General features: G+C 36.9%; 2 protein-coding genes across 5 annotated transcripts in view; both read right to left on the reverse strand.

Moving 5' to 3' along the window:
* Positions 1-10,576, reverse strand: part of TEK (TEK receptor tyrosine kinase) — a 41,567-nt gene extending 30,991 nt beyond the window's left edge. For both annotated transcript variants that reach the window (XM_063423529.1, XM_063423528.1), the window contains exon 1: positions 8,823-10,576. In XM_063423529.1, the coding sequence (XP_063279599.1) occupies positions 8,823-8,874 (52 nt within the window). In that variant the 5' untranslated portion in view covers positions 8,875-10,576. The remainder of the gene's footprint in view (positions 1-8,822) is intronic.
* A 5,993-nt stretch (positions 10,577-16,569) lies between these two features.
* Positions 16,570-27,384, reverse strand: part of IFT74 (intraflagellar transport 74) — a 39,201-nt gene continuing 28,386 nt past the window's right edge. The window contains exons 16-21 of one of the 3 annotated variants that reach the window (XM_063423533.1): positions 27,129-27,255; positions 23,135-23,298; positions 22,431-22,556; positions 21,063-21,186; positions 19,990-20,050; positions 16,570-18,438 (exon numbers count right to left, since the gene is read on the reverse strand). In XM_063423533.1, the coding sequence (XP_063279603.1) occupies positions 20,016-20,050; positions 21,063-21,186; positions 22,431-22,556; positions 23,135-23,298; positions 27,129-27,255 (576 nt within the window). In that variant the 3' untranslated portion in view covers positions 16,570-18,438; positions 19,990-20,015. The remainder of the gene's footprint in view (positions 18,439-19,989; positions 20,051-21,062; positions 21,187-22,430; positions 22,557-23,134; positions 23,299-27,128; positions 27,256-27,384) is intronic. The other 2 variants (XM_063423532.1, XM_063423531.1) reach the window with 2 other exon arrangements.

Raw genomic sequence — 27,384 nt, forward strand, 5'->3', positions numbered from 1 at the left:
CCAGCTCTGGGGTACTGGCATGGGAAGGACATGGACCTGTAGAAACAGGTCCAGAAGAGGCTACACAGATAATGGAGTGGTGGAGCACCTCTCCTATGAGAAAAGGCTGTAAGAGTTGGGACTGTTTAGCATGGAGATGACTCCAGGGAGACCTCATAGCACCTTCCAGTTCCTAAAGGGGTTGCAAGAAAGCTGGAGAGGGACTTTTGTCAAGGGCATGCAGTGATAGAATAAGGGGTAATGGCTTAAAACAACAGGAGGGTCAATTTAGATTAGATATAAGGGAGGAATTTTTTACAATGAGGGAGGTGAACCACTGGAACAGAGTTGTGGATACCTCCTGTGGAAGTTCAAGGCCAGGCTGGATGGAACAGTCTGGTCTAAACAAAGATGTCCCTGTCCATAGCAATGAGATTGGAAGTAGACGACCTTAAAAAGGTCCCTTCCAGCTCATATTATTTTATGATTCTATGATATTCATCTGGGGAAGTTGTGCTAAACAGAGAATAAATTTTTCATGCTGTGTCTATAGTTTCTGTTCTTATTCCTTACCAAAATGCTACTCATACTGGCACAGCCATCATGTTTTCTGTGCTACATTGCACTAGCAAAACTCAGCTAGGATCAGCTGAAAGAAACAGTTCTCAGAAATTCCCCGGAACACATCCCAGACATAGTTCTACTCAAAGAGCAAGCAAGTCTCTGATAAAGATTAAAATATCACTGTTCTAGATCATTACTGCTGCTAGACACTAGGGTTCATGAGTAAATGTGGCAATCTTGAGCTGAGATAGGTTAATGCCATAGTTGAAAACACATAGCAACTTTAGGAGTAAAGTGTTGATATGTCCTTTCCTCTGACAGTCCCTGCCCATATACATCCAGATTTCTTTTGTTAACCCTTGTCTTGTCTCCAGGAAAACATGGGAAAATTCTAGGCATTTTCTACCTAGTGTGAGGCCTTTGCAAAGTTGTCTGTTATTTGGAAAACATGTTCAGCACAATGGCTTATGCTCCTCTTCCACAGCAAGCAGTCAGAGTTGTCAGCTCCATCACAGGATAGCCACACCTCACTGTCCTTCAAAGTGCATATAATACGGACACAGGTCATATTTGCAAGGGGTATTGAATATTCAGAGTTCTGAGGAAAGCTTTAGTTGTTAATACTGATTGGTAGTGGAAGCAAAGAAATTGTTTAGATGTTACACGCACAAAGATATATTTATTTCCTTGTATTTGTAGAGCTTTATTACTGATTGCTTCAAGTGACTATAAGGAGGAAGTCCTCCTCCTGGCTTTTGAGTGTAACGGAAGAAGGTGATCTGTTGTAAGAGGCAAGCAGAAAGATTTATACTTTTAAAGTATTAATTATTTATGAGAAGATGAAAAGGCAGAAAATTCCAGTAAATTCCACTCCATTTTTCACCAGGTGAAGCAGAGAATAGATGTAATATGTGATGGTTATGTAATTCTTTTTCTTTTACTGTTATTGCTTGAAACACAAATTATTCCTGCTATTAAGCATCTGAGAGCAGGAACATAAAACATATAGATCTATATTGGCAGGGAAAAAGTAGAATCTGTGGTTAGTTTTGGTGCTATGCTGAAAGTGAAACAGTCAGTTGCATATGACATTCACTGCAGGATTTAAAAATAATTTAGAGACTGGTAAAAACATATGTCCCAAACTTTTAAGTCATCAATCCTCCTTCATGCAAGTTTCTTAAAGTATAACCATGAGCACTCCCTCTGCTTGAAATGGTAAGGTTTTGATTTAGAACAAACCCAACTTGCTAAACAGCTTAAACCTCAGTATTTCTCATTGTATCTTGTTTTGTAGTTATAACTTCAGCTGTACTGTTTTATTTTTTGGTATAAAACAGTGTACCAGATTAAAAGAATTAAACTAATCTATCTAGAAATACAAATGGCAACCATACAAGCAATTTTGCTGAGGAAGTATAGCATTTGATTAATTCTTGGGGAAGTGCTGAATAAACAATGATTTTTAAAAAATTAATTAATTAGCCAATGTGGAAGATAATCAGGCTGGAAATAATGCAAATTAAATATGAAGAAATAAATAAAATAGAGACCAAATCAACATTTCTCCTCTTTCAAAAAGAAAAAAAATAAAGTACTCCTTACTTAATATTAAAGCCAATCAGAAACTTGTGGGAATACACAAGACACAGAGTCAAACAGACTTGATTAGCATATCTGGTTTGATAACCAAGGTGCCATGGCAGGAACAAATAGAACTTTGAAGATTACAGAAGATGGGATTAAATCTTCTTATGGGAAGAGAGAAGATTCAATCAACTTCTGCAAGCAAAGAGTTGTAAATGCATGAGTTTTCTGTGTGATTTTTAACCTGATTATTGTAGTAGAAATTATTGACCTGTCTGAAATAGTATATAAGCTTTTGGGAAACCTGAGTAAAACTGAATTATGATCACCAAATCAGTCTTCCCATCTCTCAATCAATCGCCAATAGAAACTAACCCAAAACATTAACTTTTTAGGCATATTTTTCACAGGGAGAGTAGAACACACATCAAATCAGAATCTGGTGGTTTTTTTTTCTTTCCTGGACTCTCAAGACTCACATTATTTTTGAGTCATTCTCCAGAAAAAGAAATAATCTGGGGGGCTTTGAAACCATGTATTCACTTTATGGGCTCAGTGATTTTTAAGTGTCTTGGAAATTTTATCTGGAATACAAAGATAGCAGAAGCTCAGGTAATTTCTTCCAGTGAGTCAGATTCTCTTCTTACTGCTCACTCCTCCACAAGAAAACAAGACTGAAGTTTTTATTGTCCAAAGAGAGTAAGATTCTCTAACATGCAACTGGAAAAGCAGGATGAAAAAAAGACAGAAGAGCTCCTGGAAAACATCTGATAAATGAGCCAACAACCACCTTTCCCAATAAAACTTTTTTTGTTGTTTGTTTATGTAAAGAATCTTGCTGCTGTATTTTACATGATGCTACTGAGCAGCTGTGGGATGCTTCATCATTCCAGTACCAAGACCACTTGCCCTTAGAAGTAGGGCACTACTTGTGGGAATCGTAAAACTAATAAGAGATGAAAAATTACTGACAGGCTATCACTACACTACTTAGCAGTAGTGGGAAGACCAGAGTACATGTGTGAAAAACAATATAGGTTTTCAAAACTGTGAGGGCTGCCTATCTCAGTATCTGCTCATCTGCCTTTGGGTACCTCTGGTGCAGCTGAAGGAAACGCCACTGCCTTCTTGTTTTCTCTGCACGTCAGTTGTTTCACAACCCGTGAAAACAGTCTTTTAAGATGAAAAAGCTGGAAGAGAAACAGTGCTGCAGCTTGGTTGGGGTTTCTAAGGGGGAAGCCATGCCTAAATGTGTCTTTTGTATGTGCATGTGTATGTGTTGTGAGTAACCAAAACACAAAAAAGAAACCAAAACGGGGTTTGTTATGATTTCTCCTTAGGCCTGATTGACTACAAGTGAGTAAAATGGAAAACAATGTATCAGTAGCAATGGCTATTTGAATAGCTAGCTGACAATATGCCAGGAAATGCTGAAAATGCTGAAAGAGAGTAAAGAATGTGGGAAAGGTCCAGTAGGACAGGCTTGTGGTTCAGGTGCATCTGGTTGGATTTGCAGCCAGCAAAATACGGGTATCATACCATCAGGAGTGTATATGCACATCAAAATAAAGATAACAAGGCTGCTCCTTGTCAGTTGCACTATGAAGCTTGTATTTGTACTGCAAGTGTTTACTGTTTGTTGTATGTAGACGTGTGTCAAGCTGAAGTAGGTAAAATAACACAGGTAGACAATTATTCAATGCATACAATAAGAATAAGGTTGGCTGTTTGTGAGCACTGACTACTGAGAGAACACATTCTAATATGCTCTTGTACAGAAGGACACCCTTACTTTGCCACATACTGATTTTTCTGACTGAAGTAGCTGGGAGGTGTTTCTGGTGCTAAGCACACTTTGTGACTACAGAGGCCAAGGCCCCTGACCAGTGGCTTGTCTGTGATGAACAGCCAGGAAATAACATAAGGGAAAATCATCAGCGCAATCAGAAGTGCAGTTGGAACTGCATTGTCAAGGAAGGCTTGTTACACTCCAAAGGAGAAATTAACTAAGCCACTTCATTAGTCACACTGACGGTGAAAAAAAAAAAAACAAACAACCAAACAAAAAACGCCACAGAACAACAACAACAAAATCAACAAAAAACAACACAACAAACCACAAACAAAAAACACCCCAAAAAACCAGCCTTGAAGTAAAATGTTGGCATTTCTGAAAAGAGAAATGTCATTTGTTAATATATCTTTCAAAAATCCTTCAGAACTTAGAAAATGCCTAATATTTGTACACCCTAAAGGGGTTAATAGTTCCAAGTGATGAATTACAAAATGCATTTTGATAGCTTTTAAACTTCTTTAAGATATGACCCTTGTTTAACAGTTGAAGAACAGTTATCAAATCTGTAATATAAACAATCAGCATTTTAAAGTCCACATAAGAAATTCTCTATCTTACACATGGGTTGCTCTTTGCTGTGTGCCTCCACTGAAACCACAGTGGAACAGCTCCTAAATATGATCTACCAGCACAGGATAGAGACTGTCTTTGGAGGGCAGTTCTTTGCTGCAGATTTTCTAAGCTTTTCATCCCTCCACTCCGAGAAAGATCTTACAGAGGGACCTGCTCATGAAAATAAATCAGTTTCACACAAATAGTAGGTGCATCCGGTTTTGGTTCATTGCTCCTGTGCCTACCCAACACCCTTCATGGGTGCCTACCCACCACCAAGACTTCTTGGTCTTCCAAGACAGCTGAACAGGGCTCTTTGTTTAAGAGATGGGTCTAGGCCAGGCATGTGACTGTGTAGCTTGTGTATGTGACTGATGTAGAGCCAGTTTCCAGCCCAGGTAATTCTCACTGTGAGCACAGGAAGGACCAACTGCATCACCCCTGCCCTAGAGACAGCTGCTCAGTGACAGTCAGTATCTATGACTTCTATTCTCCCTCTTGCACAGTAAAGCCTTCCAGATAAAAATCTTGTGGGCATCAGAGAATCTGTGCAAAAAATGTATAACTTCAGTTTTCCCTTAAATGAAAATTCAGCAAAAAATAATCTACCCATCTTAATTATGACTAAGTATGAAAACCATATAATACAAGTGTGTTCATGTATCTATATATGAAAATTGCATTGAAAACAACAGCATATGTTAATATTTACAAATGTAGTGTGGTTTCATTTCACCCTTTCAGAGCTGATTCCTTTGGTCCTGATGTAATGCCTTTTCACTCCTGACTACTCACAGCTGTTGAAATGACCTTTGGGAACACAAGCTTCCTGAGAGCTAGTCCATCTCAGTAGGTGTGAATCTGGCACTGTTTGCAGGCAGATGCAATTTCAGGGTTTCACAAATCAAATATACTTCAGGAACAAAAGCTGAATTTGTTTTAGAGTTCTCTAATTCACATTAGTAGTTTGATAATTTAAGTGTCAGAAAGGTTGTGCATCAGTGTAATGTCTGTTCATGTGACAAATACCTGATATTAAAACCTCACAGTTGCAGTTATGAAATACCTGAGATTAAAAAGGTCAGAAATGGTTTTCCTCCATTTCCTTGTGGAAAGTTCAAAACAAGGTGCTCGGCCATACGACATACTGAAGTTCAGGTGCCACTTTGATTTGACAACAGCCTACTTGAAAATGGTCACAGAGGCCTAGCTCCTTTAATTATGGGAAGAATGACATCTCTATTCACTGTCACAGGCATGAGTTAGCCTCTGGTAAAGACAGGTTTTCTTTTGGTTAAGTTAAGCTTCAAAAGAGAAATAAAAGTCTTGAAACAGATTTGTTAGAACTTTCCAATTGAACTAAAAATTTTGACTCATCATTTTGAAAAGCCTACAGTATTATAAAGGTGCTTGTGTGTCTGGTAATGTATGTTAAAAGCTGTTCAACTTTCCAAATATAAAAATGAGTCACATAATAATGATAATTTAGATTTTTTTCATAACACCTACTGATCTCAAAGAAAATGCAGCCTCAACATAGATGATAGAGAGCTATTGAATGCTACTGCACTGGTTTACTCTGCTGTTACCTTTTTCTACAAAGGCTATTATAATATTCTGAGTCTTTTACTATATATGGATCCAACAGCTAAATCAGAAAAAAAAAAATCTAAAAAAAAAAAGATTTTTAGAAAGCCCCTGGATCTAAGATTATTAGCAGAGCAAAGCTGTAGAACAGAAAATTCTGTCTTGGAGAATGGAGACATTTGACGATGTCTGTTTCCTGACAGAAATAGTCAAAGAAATGTTCTTGAAGCTAATTGTAATTGTTGCTGGTTTTCACCACTCCTTTACTGATGGTGATCATCTTGCTAAAATAAGGTTCACACTTGATCATTTCTGAGAGTTAGCTCAGTGTGAGAAATGGCAAGCATATTTCTATACCATCTGAGGATAACTGAGGATGACAGAGGTGTTTCTGAGGAAAAATGTAAGCTGTGACACTGATTCCCTGCCTTTAGAGGAATAAGTAAATCTGAAGCTCTTCTTTGGTCAGAACTCAGCAGACTGAACCTAGCCACAAGCTAGGCATTTGAATCCATACTTCAGAATAGATGTCAGCATAATTTTGCTAGTCTGAAATGTCAGGGACATAAATAACCAAAAGAAAAAATATGTGGTGATACTCAGTCTAGTTTGAAGAATCCCAGAAGGATTAAATTCAACTCCTTATAAGTTTAATTGAACATTTGCTATGGAATGCATAGAGCGCAAAAGTGAGCATTTGTGTGTACCTTGAATGCCACCTTCCAAACTGGATCATTAGATCTAGCTGCTAATGGAGTACTGCTACTAAAAATAAAAATATATCAAAGCATAGGCCATTTCTCCTAATGGGAGCCAAGTCAGTGGTTTTCACCTTGGAGAAGGGTGGAGTGGATTTTGTGCCTACCCAGCCACACACCCAGAGAAGCACACAATCATCAGGGACAAGGTTAAGCCAGTTCAGTGTCTGTGCTGAGGGTAGACCCTCCCCTGCTCAGGGAATGTCATTCCTGCTTTCCTGAACTCCGCCTGCAGTATCTAGAGGAAGGCAGGCTAGCATTGTCTTCCACTGCTCGCCCCAGGAAACATGATATCATTCTCAAACAAAAGCGGGAAAGCTGACAGATCTATTGAGATGGGTGTGACTGGAGCACACACCTCGCTAGTCAGCCCCTGTGGAAAATGTAGTGACTGGCAGCTCATCGGTGCTGGGCCGCCTGTGCTCTCCACATTTTTATAGCTATAATCTCTGCAAACGACTTGTTTCTCCTGTACTTGTGACCTAATGAACATAATTGCTGTCTATGTCAAATAGCTATATGACACCATGCAGAGAAACAGGAGGCACAAGGAAAAAATGTTGGAATAAGTGGACTTTCTTTTCTTCTCCATAATGCTTACAGCACCAGATATTTCCAAAAAGTGTAAATCTGGAAATGATCTGAGGACTAAATAGGTTGAATCCATGTGCAGCTAACCAATCAAGAAAATGAAGGCACAGATGAGGAATTGATAATTACAATATGCAGCCTATTACAGCAATTGCTAGATAAGAATATTTCCAAACATGATTTCAACAGATTAAAAACTTTTTTTGTCTGCATTAACGTTTAGCCTTTTATAGATGCCAATAGTAAGGTCTCAAACTTGCAATTTTATTGTTAACAGCTGTTAGTATGCTGCTAATCAGGAAGATCTGTGCAAAGCAATTGTGAAGAAAGTTGCGTGGAAATAAGGACTTCTGCTTTTTCTTGCTACTTTCTGGTTTTCATTGCAGGACAATTTGCAGTTCTACAGCACATTATATTTTTACTGTGAGGTGGACTGGAATAACCTCTACATATATCTCAATACAATGATCAAGGGTGAGTTAAGAATCTAAGATTATCATGTGACTTGTATTTTTCTTTTACAGATTTTTACTGAAGAAACTGACTAGAAAATCAAAATGAGGATTTTAAAAGTGATACTCAAATGTGGAGCAAGTTTGAAGCTGATGGCAGGAGGACAGTCTTCCTCAGGACTCTGCATGTGATAGGTTCAGCAATGTGTCTCTAACATTAACGCTGAAATTACTGTAAACCAAATTTGAATTAGTATAATATTTCTGTATACCTTTCTACAGATATCTCTTATGATAACTTCTGACTTGCTGAACTAATGACATTTGCTGATAATACTATATAACAATATTTGAGGTGTTTTTAATTCATCTTGTATTTTTTCTCCTTTTTTTGTTCACTGACTTTCATCGAAATTCCACTTGTGGACGCTTGACTAAAATCAGATACAGGAATACTACACACATCAAGTGTACTGGTAGTTCATAAAGTCAGTCACAGAAGAAATTGACTTTTAATCTGTATTTAGAATAGATTTCTTAGGGAAAGACATCAATGGTTTCAAAATTATTAGCTGTATGAAAAAAGTAGTACCATTAGACAGAAAAAAAACCTGCTGCAACATGTGTCAACAAACAACTTCAACACTAAAAAGCTGCAGCAGTGGATCTTACATGTAGTTAAATCACTCCCAGTTGCCTGACCCCGGTCCTGCCCTCACTCGCTGTAACAACTCTGCACGGAGAAATAGACTCACTGAAACAAACATGAGTACTTAAATCAGTAAAGGTAAACTCTGAAGTGAAGGGTAAACAGCCAAAGGGGAGGTGAATACCCTGTAAAAAAACAAAGAAAGGCACGAGAGGTCCTTAATTACAGCTATTAAAGCTAAAGTTTACCTGAAATCAACAGGCTGAATCCATAGAGAACTAGGTGTGCTAGAGGGTCCATGCTTTCCAAAGTATATCCATCCAGTTCTTACAGTTGCTCATGGAGTATCCTTTCCCTGGGGTAGACCTTTAGCAGTTTCTCTTGTCCTGCATGGTACACTGTTTACAAGTCACAGGCAAGAAATCAGAGCACTGGTGCAGGCTGGAACAGTCTCATTGCTGTCTGAGTACAGGGAGTTTAAGTTCCTTTTTCCTGTTTCCTTTGTAGATTAGGATGGGAAAGGCAGGATCTTAAAGGCATTTTTGTATCAGCAGGACTGCAGGGCAGTACAAATCCCGTCCATCCAGCAATACATCAAAACAATTATCTGGAGCTGCTGGAGAAGCAGGGGACTGCTGTTGTTCACAGTCAGCAGAATAGGAACAATGATGGCATCCTCCAGTAGGCGGGAGAGTGCAAGTAAAACATCCTCCACCTAGGTACAGTAGGTGGAAAGTGTTGTTATCTCCTTCTTGGAGTCCAGGTCTGCTAACTTCTCAGGGTGCTATTGTGTTTGCCCTTATTTATTTAATCCACATGTAAGCTGCTGGCTGCAATGCATTTTTGCACACAATAATGAAAATATGAAGTAAACAGTAACAAAACAACTAGCTGAATCCAGTATAGAGCAAAGCCATCCACAATCCAGCAAACTACTCCCTTAGTTCATGTGTTTTACTGGAAACAATTTTTCTTTACATTTGACAATTGGAAACATACTGAAAACTTGCTGCAATAATAAATCTCACACAGAGTTATTATGACTTCAGTGGGATTAAAATGCCCGCATCACTCAGGGAGGTCTTGAAACTAGGAAGCCAAAACAAAACACAAAGAAAAATACAAAGAAAAAAGAGAGAGAAAAAATTAATTAAATAAAGGGAAAGGCAGCACTCAAATATTGAAAATAAAGAGCAATCTTATTTACCAGTTGACTAAACATGATCCATGGCAATATAACATTTGGAAGTTCTGTAGTCCTGCCAAGATCCAACAGCTAGAATTACGTTTATGAAAGTACAGAAAAAGGAATGTTCAGCATAATTTTGGAAATGGGGTATGGTTTTATATCCTACTTTGATTAATTTCCTCTTAGCCTTTGCTTGTAGTGTAGATTTCACAGATCATTCACACCTAAAATCTATTGCCAAGTGGATAGAAGGGTTACAGCTACAGCAAATGGGAAGGCAGCATCCCAGAGTTCCTTATGTGTGTCTCTCCTGTCCCTCCATATAACTGAAAGCCAAACCAAGTAGAAATTTATACTGAAAATACTCTTTGGGTGAAAAAACAGTATGAGGTACAAATTCTACTAAAATTCCTTTTTGAAGGAGGTAGAATATAAGATAAGTATGTGGTTTGGTTTCAGACTAAAAGAAACTCACATGTATTTTGTCCATTATAGATTTTGGAGAATATCTACTCTTTTTCTACTCCTAGATGTGAAGCAGCAGTGATTACCCCTTTGCAATTGCATCTTAGCTTTTATAAGCCTGCAAGTGGAGATGCCTCCAGTATCAGAATATTTACTGTATTAGTAGATGCTAAGTATTATCATATTTCCTACCTAGTGGATAATTCTGTTTTGTTGTTCATTTAACCTGTTTATAAGTTGTCCAATCCTTGATTATTTTTAATGTCTTTTTATTTGTTAAGGGATGGGAAGCAGGGAAGAAGGAGAGGGGAATTAAGCAAATGCAGTCAAGGCTGTGGTTCTTCAGATTGCTATTGTAAGCTTAGAGGGGTTTTTAAAGTTTTCACTTAAATCTCACTTTCCTGCTGTAAAAAGGTCACTGAGGAGAAATCCATCATGTCTCCATTTTAAATACACCTAAATACAAAGCAGTGTTCCTGATACTAATTTTGCAATATGAAAAATAGGCCAAGTGAGCTGTTTACTCTTTTTTGAAGAACCAACTTTTGCTTACTGATCATTTCATCTGCCATGATGACAAGGTAGTTATTTATCTCCAGGACAGAGTGGACAGCCTGAACATGCAGCATTCCACAAATACAAGAAGTTTGCAAAGGCCTGCTGTTAAGCCAGAAGAAAGGAGATACACACTAACCCAAGTCAGAATTTGTTTCGGGTACGAGCATCAGCAGGACTGTATGTTTGATTTCTGTTTCATTACAAAATTTCATTTTCGAAGAAATAAAGGATAGCATCTATAATTCAGCAAACAATAAAGTACTCCACCTAGATCTGTTTGTATTTGGAAAGCTTTTAAGTGCCACAGTTTAAATACTGCTCCCACTGAATTAAAAATTTAATTACATGATAAACTTTTTCTACAGCAGAATTTAAAGGATTTCAATATTCTGGCTTACTGTCACTGAACATTAAGTGTCTGCTAGGTCTACCTTTCATATTTTCATCCTTATATTTGATGAGACTAGAACGTAAGTATTTTTTAAGGTAGGTCATATCAATTTTGTGCCCTGTGAACTAAGAACTGTATGATCTGATTACCCTCTGATTAGTGAATGACACAGAAGTGCAGTAGAATTGTCTGTCCCCACCACCAAACTAGTCCTTAGCTAACAGGGATACTTAGTCTCAGCCTGCATTCACTATTAATGACCTGAAGAATCCCAAACAGCGTTTGGCAAAACCAGACTGCCAGTAAAAGAAACTGGCCTAAAGTAAGGGTGGCATAAAAAATAAAATATGGTACTGGGTTACTCTAACTTTTGTTGCATGTGGGGCTGTTGACTATCAGCTTGTCCAATGAACATCCTTGCCACATCCTCAGGTAGGTATGTGGCTATATTTTGGCTCCATAGGCCACACTCTTCTTTTCTAAAGGTACTTGGAAAGACTCCAAAAGTTTCAAAGATCTCCCCTCAGAAACATCAGCTTTATTGGTTGTAAACTTCTGATTCAAACATATTCACATCCTAACACCCAACACAATGGCATGCATGAATTCAAATTAGTTGCAGCAGGGAAAAATTGTCTTCCAAGGTGTAAATATAACCCTAGCATTAAACATGGCTTTTCTTAACTCTCTTTGCTGAAGGCTAATTTTATGATATGTCAAGTGCCCTGAACTCCTGACACCAGGCTTTCCTCCTTAGATAAGCAGCATACTTGTCTCAAGGACAACCCATTCATACATGCTCTACCACATGGAAATATGTGAAGAGGAAAAAGAACAATGCCACTGCACTTCTTTAGTCAGGTAGATGTGTTAGCAGAAATCATATATCCTCTTGCAGTATCTGGTTGTATTATATATTTTGGAACCAAGCCATTACTTTGGCCTTGACATGATGGTAATACGTGTTAGTAGGAGGCAGTAAAGGAACTTTAGGAATTAGTACTCATCACAGTCAGCTAATGTGAAACAAAGCTTCACAAATGATGGGGTTCTTTCCTCAAACAGATCCTGCTCCTCTACAAGGCCTATACCACTGAGGCCAGCTGTAGCCCCTATGTCATCTATCTGGGACCACCTGGGAGTGAGAGATAGCAGCCAGGAGGCCAGAGAGAGGACATGTGCAGCTGTGGGTGTAAGCACTCAGGATGAGCACTGTCCCTACCCCTTCAGTAGCAGTGGTAAATGGAGGGAGGTAAAGGTTTCTGGGGTACAGATGATGCAAATGTGGATAGGACAGTATGGAGGAGTGGTGCTATTGAAATGGGTGGTTCATTGGAGAAATGGTGGAGAAACTTCAAGGTGAGGTAGAAAAGGTAACTGTTTTTTGCTGCACCTCATTCTGAGGAGGTGCAGTTTATTTATGCTTTTTCTAGTACTTCTCCCATATGTGCATACTTAGAAGGCAGTTGAGGGTTGCAAACACAGCTATGATCCATTTCTTTTGCTCAGCAGTTTTGTTTTCTTTTCTAAAAGGAGTTTCTCTTGGAGAACATAGCCTTGAAAATGGCTGACTATTGAGTAATCTACAGAACAGCCTTAGCCAAAGGGAGCCTGTCTTCCTTGATGCTGAAATAAAAGGGAATTTACTGAATGGAATTAAACTTATTAAAACTGTATAGAGCTGTATCAGTAAAGTCATTGTGAAGGACATTAGACCATTTGTCTAACATGTATGCTCTGAAAACTTCTACTTTGCAAGTCACTTGTACTCCTCTGAAAAATGCTCCATGTATGTTTTAGAATGGCCTGCCTGTTGTCAGCAGGACACAAAATATTGTTTCTCTGTTCTGCTACTTCCATTGTAATTTTTTACAATATATTTTGAAGGACAAATGAGTCTGTGTATTTATGTTTAATGGCAACAATTGTATATCCAAATATCTTTAAGATATTGATATTAAATCTTCCCAAATGATGCACAGAAATAATACTATCACTGCTTAAGTAAAAGGGCATGAACAAGGCCAATTTCATATTTTTAAAGCCTTCAGAGATAAAGGTTAATTTCATAAGCCTCTTAATGAATGTGATCTTTGTCGATCTGACTATTCTTTCCAAGGGCCAGGAAATGGGTCATGTCAACTAGATCTCAGGAGTAGTCTCCTAGCCATTAGGGTTACAAAATTTCATTCTTAATATCCTCTTTGCAGGACCTACTATCTTCCACAGACTTATTATCACACTGCCAATATGATTTAATGGCACTTTTAAAGGGTGATTTTAAACAAGTACAAGTTAGTGATAAATTTGCTGTTCACCTGCCTCTTCTTCCAAATTTGGGATTGGCAGTCTTGCAGAAGTCTTGGAAATCTGAAGGCTTTATTTACAATTTTGTCTCTCATGCATAACTGCTAAAGTCGCCGATACAACTGGCCATTTCTGCTATAGTCACTATTTTCTTTTTCTTCCTAATTTTAAGAGGTGCTGAGCCTGCCTTATATTACAACTATTCATGGGCAAATGAGTTATATGTTGGAGACAGAGGTCTTGCAACTTACTCGTTCTTTGCTCACAGCAGAAATCTTGGGGGTGATAGAAAAATACTAGAGCTCAGTGAATCAAGCTCAGTCACTTTAAACGAATACAGCTTTCAAGGAATTAGCTCTACAAGAGGAAACAAGAGTGGATAATTTTACATTTCTGGCTTGCCTTTTTTTTTTCTTTCAATGTGGAGCATTTCCTCCCATTTCACACATTTTGCATATGGTCCAGTGAGTCCTCCCTCCTGAAAAGAGGACATCTAAGTGTTGAGCAAGAGAAGAGTCCGGGCAAGAACAGTTCTTCTTCTGTTCCAAGATTCTGTCAATCCCAACAAATGATTGATCAAAGCTGGGATTTGAATTCAGATCATCTCTGTAGCAGTGAATGCTTAAAGGCTTCCTTCCTTTTGACTCAAAAAGACAAAGATGACAACTATTTTGTTTGGGAGTAATCCAGTTTCCTTCTGAGTGACTGAGCTGCACTTCAAAGCCTTGCTCTGCACATACAAGACAAGTATCATTTGTTGTTCAGCTGCCATTCATACTATATAGGTATTCAAGCAAGCTCCAAGTTTAGGACCATTTTCAGAATCTCAAGGTTTTCTCTCCAATTGCTACATCCACCACACCCATTATCACCATGATACATACATGTTTCCAAGGAGCTCACTCAAAGCAGAAACTTTAAGAACAGTTACAAAACAAGCTTTTAATTTCTTTCTCCTCAAACTAAGACATTGTAAAGGCTAGCACCTCTTCATAAGGCCTGTATTATGCCTTCTATTTTTGTTTTATGCTTGCAGCAGGAAAATAGAAGTGTTCTTACAAAGAACTTACAAACACTTCACCTTGGAAACATGTCCCTAAAATTGTGAAACAGCACATACAAGCACTAAAAGCCATTAACTAATATTGTCAGGCAGAAAGAACTCTCAGTGTTCTGCCTGTCTGGAATTGCTCACCAGGAATATTGCATTGTTGTCTTCTAAGCTCACTAAGAGAAATTAAAAAATAAATTTATTTTGAAGAAAAGCAAGCTTTTGAAAATCACCATGAAAAGTAATGAAGGCAAGATGAAGCAGGAAGGCCAACAAGATGATTAACCTTTGCTTGCAGCAAAAATACAGTTTGCCTGGAGATACAATGATATCTCTGAATATTTGGGAACAAGTTTGGTGTACTGTCATGCCATCATGAGCTGGGAACAACAGCAGTCATTCCTGCACTTGTCCTCAAGCAAAAATGATGTGGCAGCAACAGACTGTTTGATGAAAAGCTTTGAAATTGAAATGCTTCTTTTCGTACAGTGTGCCATTGAAGTCGGGTGTCAAAGTGACAGTAATTGTCAAACTTGGTATCCTAATGCCTCAGTGTTATGTTACTGCAGGGTGACTAGGTAAAGGAGCTTGTAACAAACCGCATACATGTAATTCCACAGAGCTTGTTGAGATGCACACAAACCCAAAAAGGTTGCTGACTTAAGACATTGCAAGGTCATTTGAGTCTACTTTTTTTTATGGTGGTAAGGGAGAAGCTTCTGAGTACTGAAAACTAGAATATGCCACTCCTACTTTCAGGAGAGCAAGAAGAGTGATCTATCCAATGACAGACTGGTCAGCCTCATTTCAATCCCTGAAAAAGTTGTGGAGAAACTAAAACTGGATATGATTTCCAGACACATGAAGGATGGGAAGTTGATCATGAGCAGGGAGCACAGATTTATGAAGCAGAAATTATACTTAACCAACTTGATAGCCATCCACAATGAGGCAACTAACACAACAAGGAGAGAAGTGTGGATGTTGTTCACCTCAACATAAGCACGGTGTTTGCCGGAGTTTTCCGTTAAATCCACACAGATAAGCTGACAAAATATGGTTAGATAAGCAGGCTTGGGCTGTGTGGTCTGTGGCCTGTAGTCCAGCTGGAGGCCAGACAGTAGTGGAATACCACAGCCATGGGTATGAGGGAAATACCATTTAACATTTTCACTGATGACCTGGACAATGGGTCAGAAGCCTCAGGAAGCTTGCAGATGACACAAAGTTGGGAGGAGTGGCTGATACACTGTATGGGTGTAGTGCTGTTCAGAGGGATCTGAACAGGTGAAGTGGGCAGCCAAGAATGTAATGAAGTTCCACACAAATACATGCACAGTCCTGCCCCTGTGGAGGAACAATTCAGGCACCATGCATACTGAGGGCTGAACCTGCTCATTTACTGGCTGTAAACCTGCCTTATTGAGAAGGACCTTGGGGCCCTTCCTGGTGTACACCAAGCTGAACAAGAGCCAACAATGTACAGCAAACCAGGCCAGGAGTATTCTGTGGCAAGTTAAGAAGAGCATTGCCAGGCAGGTTGAGGGAGGTGATACGTAGCCCTGCTGGGAGGTGAGCAGAAGAGACTTCAAATATCTCCACTCTGCAGATGCTGCCTGTTAATTCATGTCCTCTCAGTCTGAAGTCATAGCATAAAATAGAAAAAAAGATTGCCTGGGTAGAGAGAGACTTGTGTTACTGAATTAGTCTCCTGATGTACACACAAGAGCTTCAGTGAAAAGATATTGTCTGGTACTTAAACCGTATTGAATAAAAAAAAAAAAGAGTTAAAGTAAAGGTGATTTTCACTGACACTTGAGGAACTACATAAAGGGTAGTGAGTCCACTCACTACTAGGACTCAGTTAATAATCTTCCAGAAGGAAATGAAACACTTGCTGCATAGCTTGTCACTCAGAATCCATACAGTTCTTTTCAGCCATGGGTACTACCTGTTACCGAGGACCATAAGGGTGAATTGTTAAGAGAAAGAATGACAATCTGACACTAATCAGAGGGTAATCAGATTCTTACACAGAAACAGGTTATCTGAAGATCCTTCAGTATAACCATGAAAAGAACAGCATGCTGGAGAAAGGGGTTTCATGACAGGCATCTCCTGGGAACACAGCAAACACCTGTAAACTTTACCATGCTATCTTGCAGGAACACTACCAAGGAATAAAAGCTTCCCCTGACCTGAGAGAAAGCAAAGTCTGTTTATTCAGTCTGCAGCTTTTTTCCATTGTTCATTACAATATGTTATTCCAGCACAAGTAGAATTCAGAGGCGATCTCTCTGGCTGATGATTTGGTTGGTGAGAATAGTAAGCTTCATCTCTGCAAATAATGGGCTTTCTCTGGAATAGCTGAAACTCTGACAGGAAGGAAGAGACTTTAGTGGGAATTTCCCCTAGATAACAGTCCTTAGTTTATACAAATCCTGTTCCAGTATCTCTAAATATTCTAAATATATAGAGCAACACCATTCAGTGTGCTGAATTAGCAAACACAGTGCTTTCTGCACAAATCTTCAATATTTTTAGCTTACAGATTTATTTATACTCAAAATGACAATCACAGATTTGAGGAAATTTAGTGACAGAAATACAGGACTATTTTAATGGACTCAGAACATTTCCTAATAATTTCTCTACTCCAGTTTCATGAAGCAAGATGCATAGTCTACCTATTTTCTGGAAAACTTTTCTCAGAGAGCAGAACAACTATAAATCCAGATCCCACTGCTTTTTAGTAGTTTCTTTCTACAAGGCTGGATTACTGTTCAGCTAAAATGTCTATCTGTAGTCAACTGTGCTTTTTCTATTTGATTAGGACTAGCATACAATATACCAGGTGAAAGAAACTATCAATAAGCAGTTTATAACTACACTACATGTAGAATGTGAGACAAATGGAAATTCTTTTTTATCTAAACATTTTCTGAAATTTCTGTACCATAAAGCACATTGTTACTTTCTATATTCCTTTTTTTTTTTCTATCTTGAAACTCCTTCTTGTGGATTTTTGTCAGAGGTTACATATGAAACTGCTGCTTGAAACTGAAGGGAAAAAACCATTGCAGAAAATACAAATAATTTTCTCTGCTATTCCTTTACTAGTGAGTACTACAGCAGTAAAATGCTCCACACAAAATCAGTAAAAGTAGTGTTAGCTATGTTTCACTACTTTTTATCAGAGTTTGCTCTTCATAATTACATCTTAAAAAATAAGGAAGTTAACTGTCCATTAGGAAATGCAAATTTGCTGGCATTTGCTTTTATTGTAAGATTTTACACTATGAAGCAATTTTGACTTTAAAAGATGCTTGTCATCCTTAGACGCTTTCCCTACTTGGCATAAATTGCTATCTGTATAGGTATGGTATGCTGATATTACCATTTATCTTATTATTAATTTAAGATCATGCATATGACAGACTGTCAAGCAGTCCTGTTCTGTTTGGCAGGAGTGGGATTACAATGCAATTAGAAATTCAGAGTGTAAAGCAGACTAAAATTTCACATTTGAGATGCAATTCAGCAATGCGTCTCAGTAACTCATTGGACTATTTTCCCTTTTGTTTCTAAAATTCAGATGTTTATTTCCAAAAAATTTGAACAGTGTAAAAGGAGGGATCGTATTAAAAACTGTAACTTGTAAAAACCTGGAAAAACAATTTTAAGAATATCTGTCACCCTAGTGGTGAATGAATGATCTCGGCCTTCCACGGGGCCTTTGCACATCTCTCATTGTTGGTCCACTTGGGCAGGAAGGAAATGCCTAGGCTCAGTTCTTGGTGTTCTGTAAAGCTTCTATGAGAGCTTTGTTGTATTCTTTGACCAGCTTTCTTGAATTCTTCATTATTGGCTGGTAGTCACTCTCTTGAATTTTTGCTGCTATGACTGATTAAAACAATTAAGGAAACAAACTGCTAGTATAAATATGCATAATCACAGATCACAAGGGAACCACAACATCATACATTTCCGTCTGTGAAAACTATCAAGGGATGAAAATAGTGGAAAAAACTCAGACCAGGGATAAAAGATTTATACTTATTTACTAGCTGCCATCTCATCACAAGCACTATAGAAAAAGGAAGTGATTACATGCCTGAATCACAGGCACTCAGTTATGTACAGCCATAGTCTGGCTACAAAAGTCCCAGTCCAAGAAAGCAGCCCCTCTCCAGTAGCCCAAGCAGACATAAATACTCGGCATAAGGGTCTGCACTTGGATAGGCAATATATCACACTAAGTTAGGAGATACTTTAATATCCTGATCAACTTTTCTCTTGGTTTGTCTTGAAGTATTTTCTGTTAGGAAAAATTGTGTTCAAGAGTATTGCCTTAATAAAATATTTCTGTAGAGCCTTCTTCAAAGAGGAGGTAGCTCCAACTATATTACAAGTCTTATTTCAACTTATTCCAAAACCTTTTTCAGCTATTTTTCTAAGAATTAGAGCACTAACCAGGTTTGAGAAATGAGATATTTGGTATTTGCAGAGTAAACCATTATATGTATACATAAACATATAGCTATATGTATATGCATTAATTACTAAATAATTATCATCATCAGAATTATTTCTGTGATGGCTGGGTATCACAGAATCACCTAAAATATATCCCTGTGCCATTTTCTGAGACATGAAGGAATGTTCATTGTCCAACACACTACAGTAGATGGTGGGGCCTAGTTTTGATGTTACCTTTACTGATTACATTTCTACTCTAATGATTTTGTGCATCTTACAGATTTTTTTAAAAATAAAAATTTATTTCTTAAATAAGTTTTAAAAAAATAATTTTATTGCAGTGAATTCACTGTCCCTAGAATATAATATAAAATAAAAGCACAGCCCGGTCCAATTCAGATCTTTATCATAAGTAAGGAGAAGAATACAAAAATAGTAACAGAAGAGAAGAACCATCAATTCCAATTAAAACAAACTTCAGTGCTTTTCCTGATTTCAAAAACTATCTTAGGAAATCCATTTGCTAATCAGCAACTAACCATTTTGCTGACATGATTATTGGAATACAACTTGTTAATTTGAATCCCATAAAGAGAGAGCTACAAGACAGTTCCCCTACTCCAGTATGTTTCCAAATAAGCCTACACTGACAGATTAATCTCAGGTAAGACCAGAGAGATGTGAAGATGAACTTTGTATGAAATCTAGTAGCAAACCTGAGAAGGAAGGAAAAATTCCAGACCGCAAGGCAAAGCTTATGCTTTAGGGCCCTGTAAGCCTGGTTCAGGCAACACATAAAAGTTTTGCTATATATATCTATCATCTCACCAGATATTTGCCAAGGATTGCCTTTCCCCTCCTCCCCTGTCTTCTGCAATCCATTCCATCCTGTCTTATTCTACTGGAGGAAACAGACTTCTTCCTCAATTAATACAGTGTGTGAATTAGACTCTTACTTCTTAAAGAAAAGGATACACTCCTTCATCATAAAGTTATTTTGCTCAAGGTGCTGCCACTTCCTCTCCAAATTTGTAAGCTGAAAACAAAAAACACAAAAAGAGCCAAAAATGAAAACGGTAATAATTACACGCATATTTTACACAAATAATTTTGTATCAGTACCTTGTACTCTTATCAACTGATAAAATCAAAGTTATTTCACATAAAACCCACAGAAATTAGAAACAATGGCAAAACGTTTTTAAAGCTGCTGATGATTAACCTGCATATATACTTTAGCACTTCATAATCCATCTGTATAAAATGCATCTGTCATTGCAGTGACAGATGAAAAAATCAGATGAGAATTCAAGACTTGTCATATAAGAAAGTTAACAGGCATGTCAGAAGAAAAAAGGTGAACAATTCAGGGACATACTAATTCTCATTATGTTTCATATCATTTAGATAGATCTCTTCTTAGAATCAGTAAGATCTAAACTCACCAAAGATACAATATTTCCTGACACTGTCTTGGACTTTGCACTACACAGAAGAAACTTCCTTACTTCCATAGTTAGGTTTCCTGTCTGATGCCAGAAGTTCTGATAAGAACAGAGCTGCAGCAAGAAGATTGTAGGAGTGTGGGTTCAGCGCTGGCACCTCTTCAATACTTTCAGCATCAACAGGAAACTAATGTGGACATTATATTGATGGCTGCTTCCTTACAATACAATTTTATATTTGTTTTTTTGATGCTACTGTTCAAGGTTCTGCATTTCAAGATATGAAGATGTTATTTTTAAAAGTAAAACCGAAAATCATTCTGAGGCTAAACTTTAAGTGGAAACTAAGGTAATAAATCAGGAAAATATCGCAGTCTTTTACTTTAAAGCTTAATCTTAAACTGGAAGAGATGAAAATAGTTTCTGTATAACTCAAGCCTTAACAGTAAAGAATAAGTTATCTAGTGTACTAGTTTGCAGCAAACAAGGCAATAATTTGTTTTCAAGACCAGGTAGTTCTGACCAATTAGAATTTTTATTGTCTTGGTAGACATTGCTGAACACAACACAGCCAGTAAAGGAGCCTGGAACTGAAATACTTACTATCTTGCACACAGAAAAGAAAAGATTCAATGTAGTTTTGTAGTAACTGCTTGAAGACCAGTTGACCTCTTGCAAAACTGCCCCCGTTGTCCACATTTATGAACACTATTTGTACTTCAAAATGCTTGATGAATGTCAAATAATCCGTTATTATAAGACATACCTTAATTCACTCTCATTTTTTGCACTCAAGACATAAAAAGTAAAGAAACAAATCATTTTCACACACATAAAAATAGAACTGCCCCAGTTTAATAAACTGAAAAAATGTCGTGCACCTACTATTTTATACAAAATGTTAAGCCTCATTATACAAGTATCTTAACACTGTTTGGATATGCATTTCTAATTTACCTAAACTCTAGAATTTGATCTTGGAAGAAAAGATTCACAGTATCTGAAGTCTTGCATACTTTGGGATGTAGCTTTGAGGATTTTTATTATCACCTTAGAATGATTATAATAATCCTATGCTACAAATGGACACATATGCCTCAGTCAGAGCGATGCCTTCTTATCTGCTCCACTACAATCATTTCAGAAGAAAGTCAGCTTACACATGTAAAATATGACCTCCAGCTTTTAATTGTATTAGAAAAAAATAATGGTTCTAAAGGAGAAACATCTCAACAACCTCAACCAATAAAAAACAGTGCAATGTATTAAAAAAATCAGTCTCCCTTTCCAGCTTATTTCACGGTTATCTATTTTTCTTCTGTGCATTCAAACGTATATGCCAGTAAGGTTCTGCTGCCAAATGAGAGCAATTTATGTGTGTTTATAATGAAAGAATAGAAGCTGCTCAAGAGGTTATAAACATCTTCTTTCCTGATTCACTTTCGATATGTAAACGTTTTGATATGCCAAAATTGTTTAAATGTGAACAGACCCTAAAACTTCAGTGGCCTGCAAAGAGCAGAAGAAATTGGAAAAGGGAAAATGGAATTAATAGCACAGATTTAAAGAAAAGAATTATCACCATGGCTTTAAAAGCAAGAGGGATCTTAGCTCATTAGTAGTGACTTTTTTCCCTCTGCAGTTTCTTTCTAAGTTTGTCCTCAAACTACTTAACCAGAGGAAGGGCAAAAGGTAGAGAGTTCTGAGCAAGATTAACACAAACATTTAAACAAAGGATTCATATAACTTTTAGCTCAGAAAGACCTCTGCTAGTAATCCAAAACTTACAAGCCATTTGTTGGCACAGTATTAACTTTTGTTTGAAAACAGCAAACACAGCTACACACTTACCACACAACTTAGAAAACTCACTGAGAAGCAACAAACAGATTCTGTCTGTACAATGCATCATGTATGAGAAAACCAAAATCAAGAAACAACTGAAGGGATAATATGTAACTTGACCTATACCTGAGAATGGGTCTCATTTTCTTGCAGCTCTTTCTTTAGTGTTTCATACTCTGTATTCAAATGCTCCATTATTTTCTTAAAAGCATGGCAGTGTTTTGTTAGTTTTTCTTTGTCATTCTGGAGTTTCTAGTTAGAAAAAAACAACCAACACTGATTAATGGAGGAGTTGCTGTAGGCTTCAGGCACATTACTTCAATTTACCTTTCAAGATGCTACTATTTTTCCTTTTAGAACAAGACCACATTCATAAAGAACTCATAGGCTTATCTCTAGCATCGCATGCTCTATCCCAAAAATAATAATCAATGATTATGACCAAGTTGTATGCTTAGATAATACTGTATGAACACCAGTGAGAATGCTGTTATTAAGAATTTGTAGAAAATTTTCTTTTGCTTGTGTTCTGTGTTAGACTGCTAAATTCAAAACTATGGGTAGTCATAAATTATGTAAAAATTTAGCTGAATCGCTAAAACAGAATGGGGAGATTCTCTGGAAGGAGGCTTTCAAAAGATATCCAGCTGAATACTTGCTACATGTACCCAGTTAATAAGTCACACATATAAGCAAAATAGTATTTGGATTCATTTGCACTGATGTGCAACCCTGTTTTTCAGCTGTCATGAATGACTGTCCACCAGAAAACTGGATTCCCTTCCACTAGCTGTTCAAAAGCACACACTTTGTTTCATCCCTTTGATTACCTTTTTCTTTTCTTCTCCTGATGCTTTCAGAGCTGGCAAATTATTGTAGATCTCCAACTCTGCTTTTGTCTGTTCAATTTTGTCTTTAAGAGAAGCCAGTTCACCAACCATCTTGCCCTCCAATAGTTCCATCTTCTGTAGATCCATCTGCAGTTTTTGACTCTCTAGATCACCAGACACACAATCTCTAGTTACCGGTGCATTTTGTTTCAAAATACATGGCCCATTACATAAAAATTTATGCCATTTTTAACCAACATAAACAGCTCCTAAATATACTTCTGAGTTTTTATGTTTATGGGATCTATTAATGTGAAGAAAATAAAAAAACTGATCTTTACAACCATGCCACAAGTCTGGCTCATACACTACAATTACTGTATTATAATCCATAAGTGAAGAGTAATGAAAATGTGATGATCTTCTGTATCACAGTGTTTCTATTTTTAATGTTTATAGCACCACAAATTAATTATAGCATCACAATCTTAAAGCAGTGGTGATAACTTACAAAACGTTTATTGCAATGATGCAGATAAATTGAAGAATTATTTTTATTAGTTTTTTAGCATCATGTTATTTTTATTTGTGCTGCTTGAATATGGATAAGGTTTAGTTTTAGGACAACAAATAACCAAACTTGCTTTAAACAAGTTTGTATTTAAACAATGTGCTTTGTACAGGAAAACACTTCCATACATCCACAGAAAAGAAGTATCACAAATGCCAATCATCAACATAGGCTACAATATCTACCATTTACTTCTGAGACTCCATTAAAAGCATAATAGAGTTACAGGTAATTAAAGGAATTATAACTGTGGGTGGATTCTGACCTAAAGAAGACTGTAGAGACTGAAACTGTTCAGACACGAGACATGCGAGGGAAGAAAGAATACAGATACAAAAAGTAATAAAAATACTTTGACCCAGTCTTGGGATAAGTTACCTACCCAAAGTGGGGAAGGACTAGATGTTGGCTAGACTTAGTTTGGATAGTTTTGCAGCTTGATCTGTCATTGTATTTAATTCATGTTCTTCAACATTAAACGCATGACTACATCTCCTTATGTTTCACATCTGTGCCTAACTCAGAAGAGTGATATAGATAATGCAGTTTTCTTACTACATTCCAAAGTATCAGGCAACATGGGCTGTTGGAAGGGATTGGACTACACAAAACCCCCCTTTTTTGGCCTAAGTTTGCATTTTGAGATTTGTGCTAATCTGCTGAAAAACGGACAGAAAATTTCTTCCTCAACCAAGGTAGTATAAATCTTAAGAGGCATAAAAAACCAGATCTGTCCATGTGACAGAAGGAGAGTTCACCTTTCCAAAAACTGTGGGTATAGTTTTGTCAGTGGACTTACATGGGAAATTCTCACCTGCTCAAAACACTTGGAGCCAGATTTTGCTACTCATGTCTCTGCTTGTGTATTTATGCCACATATTTCTATTTTAGAGTGAAACACTTGCTTTTATCAACATTTCTGGCTTATTACAGAGCACTTTTATGATTTGTTTAGAAACCTCAAAATAAAAAAAAGACAAACCAACATTTTTGTGTACTATTTGCAGTTATCCTGAGGAAAGCTTATCCACAAGGTAAGATCAAAGATGTCCTCTATGTGCAAGGAGCACTTTAATATAAATATGAAAAATTCCCATTCAAATTAAAAGAAGGATTTAACAATAAAATATTTTTTCATTGTTTTGCATGTAAGTGATTCAAAGTCTGCCTTCCATTGCAAAGGACTTAACACTTGCACTGTGTCGACAATATTTCATAACTGCTCAGAGTTTCACAATGAAGTTTCTGGTACTGGTCAATGACAGATTGTAAACCACAACTGAACAGATCACAGCTTTACTTCTCTTGTTCCTAGAGCACTGTGATTTAAAGACAAATGCTTAAGGACATCAATAAGTGAGAGTTTTAGATCAGAAACAGTAAAAAATGAAATTATAAAATAATTCAGATTGGAGAGAAATAGCAGAAAACAACTACAGATGTTCCTGAGGATTTACTTAGGTCTTATCATAGCATTTTCAGTTTTTTTAGTTGTTCTAATTTGTTATTTTGAAATTATACAGTTGACCAATTTGGATTTATTTTATCTGTAAAGAGTAGTACCAACCTAAATGACAAAAAAAATTCTTGGACTGTTTTGTCTAATACAACTACAATGAGATTGCAATGTATATTCCTACCCATTCACACTCTCTGGAGAAAAGAGAAAAAACTGGAACAGGCAAATTTTATCCTTATCCAGCAGCAGACTCAATGAAAAAACCTCAAAACTGAAAAAACCCTCAAAATTCCTCTATGGGAAGAGACAGGAAGAGGATGCAGCCCAGTTCCTTCTGATAGCCCATGAAGTTGCAGCATCTAGCATGCAGTGTGTACACAGTGACAAATTCTCAGAACAAATTACAGTGACCCAGGGAAATGTTTTGGGGAAACTATGCCATCAGCACTTGTGTTTACCCTTCGTGGTTTCCTTTTCTTTTTTATTTTTTTAACGGTTCTTCTGGTGGACTTTTTATATCTTTGTTATGGCAAGAAAATATGGAAATCCAGATTTTAATCATAACAAAAGAATCCTGAGGATGACTGTGCTATAACTCAAAGGTTAGAAGGAACTTTAACTGTGCAAACTGAGCATTCACTATATTTCTGTAAGAATCTTAAGTTGTTGTTATACTATCTGTGAATCCCAGCTGACACTCATTTACTTAGGAATCATTTAAATTGTCTGCTGAAAATTATGTATTTAACCTCCTCCTCTTCCCTTGCAGAGAAAGAAATTTTTCTTTCAATAATGCCTCTGTAGCACTACACACTTCCATATGTTGTAAAACAGTCAGAAATGATGTGTATATGGAAGAACAAAAAATCATATTTGAACTTTTAATATAAGGCCCAGAAATTTAAACTACACTACAACTGCAAAACGAGTATTTGCAAACAAGCAAACACTAAGTGTTCAAATACACAACAGAAAATCGATTTCTCTAACATTTTGTGCCAAACAACTTCTTATTTGCTTACAACTACTTCAAAGTCATAATAATGGCTCCTATTTTGAAGATTACTATGAAGGACAACATGAAACAGCCTTCTAACAAAATGATTTACCATCCTTAATTCCTGCCCCCTCCTTTCAGCCATACAAACAAGGAAAGGTTTGCTGAACCAATAATGATATTGGCAAAGACACAGAATTGTGAGGACAATTCTACCATAAACAGTGCAAATAAAGCACTAAAGAGATATTTGTTATGGGAATGAAAGAAAACCACTGTTTGCTTTTTGAAAATACAGAGAACATTCTCAAGACGTTAATAAATATTGAGCATTTTGAAAATAAGATCAAAATAAGTACTCTGCAGAACTGAAGCTTGGGATTTGAGAGCTATTCACTGTTGTTGTCAATTAATTGCCTGTGTTACAAATCCCTTTGGAAAAGCATAAGTAAGTGACACTAAGAACTACATTTACAAATAATACATGGTTAGATAACTGTGGAAGAGTCTGTTACAGTTCATTAAACACTCTATCAAGATCATGAAAGATCTTGAGGTACGTATCAGTAAAATCAAATTCTAGCTCAATTCAACCCCTCTATTGAAATACACTTGTTTAACATATATCTGTGCAAGGAAGATGATCATTTAGTGATAATAGCAAGGTAAAAATAGATAAGTAGACATACTTATTATAAATACATATTAGACAATATCTAATTGATATAAACAAATATAACAAATAGAAATAAAGTGAGGAAAAGAAATAACTTTTATTTATTTATAGTTATTTATAATAACTTTCATGTATAAACAAGCATTTCAATTTGTGAACTTACCACTGTATTTTAATATTTGGAGATCACTTGATATCTAATATTTGGAAATCTACATGATATCAGTGTAACAAGGCAGGTAGTCTTTATTATTTTAAGGAATTAATTAGAAAATCTGCTGCTGATCTCACCTGTAATCAAATTCTTGGCAGTGCTCTGTGATTTCTGCATTTCATTTGATTTGAAAGTGAGGTCTTCCTGCATAATCTTCAGCTCTTGATTGGTAACAGATGAAATTTGTTTCATATGATTCAGATTCTGTGTTACCAACAACAATGATAAGAACGTGCTGTATTTCTGAAACCACAAGTGGTAACTGGACAAGTAAGAAACTCTCCTGACCACGACTTTCTTTCTGCCAACCTCTGATGTACTGACAAAATGACA

The sequence above is a fragment of the Prinia subflava genome, chromosome Z (assembly GCF_021018805.1).
Source record: "Prinia subflava isolate CZ2003 ecotype Zambia chromosome Z, Cam_Psub_1.2, whole genome shotgun sequence".
Taxonomy (NCBI): Eukaryota; Metazoa; Chordata; class Aves; order Passeriformes; family Cisticolidae; genus Prinia; species Prinia subflava.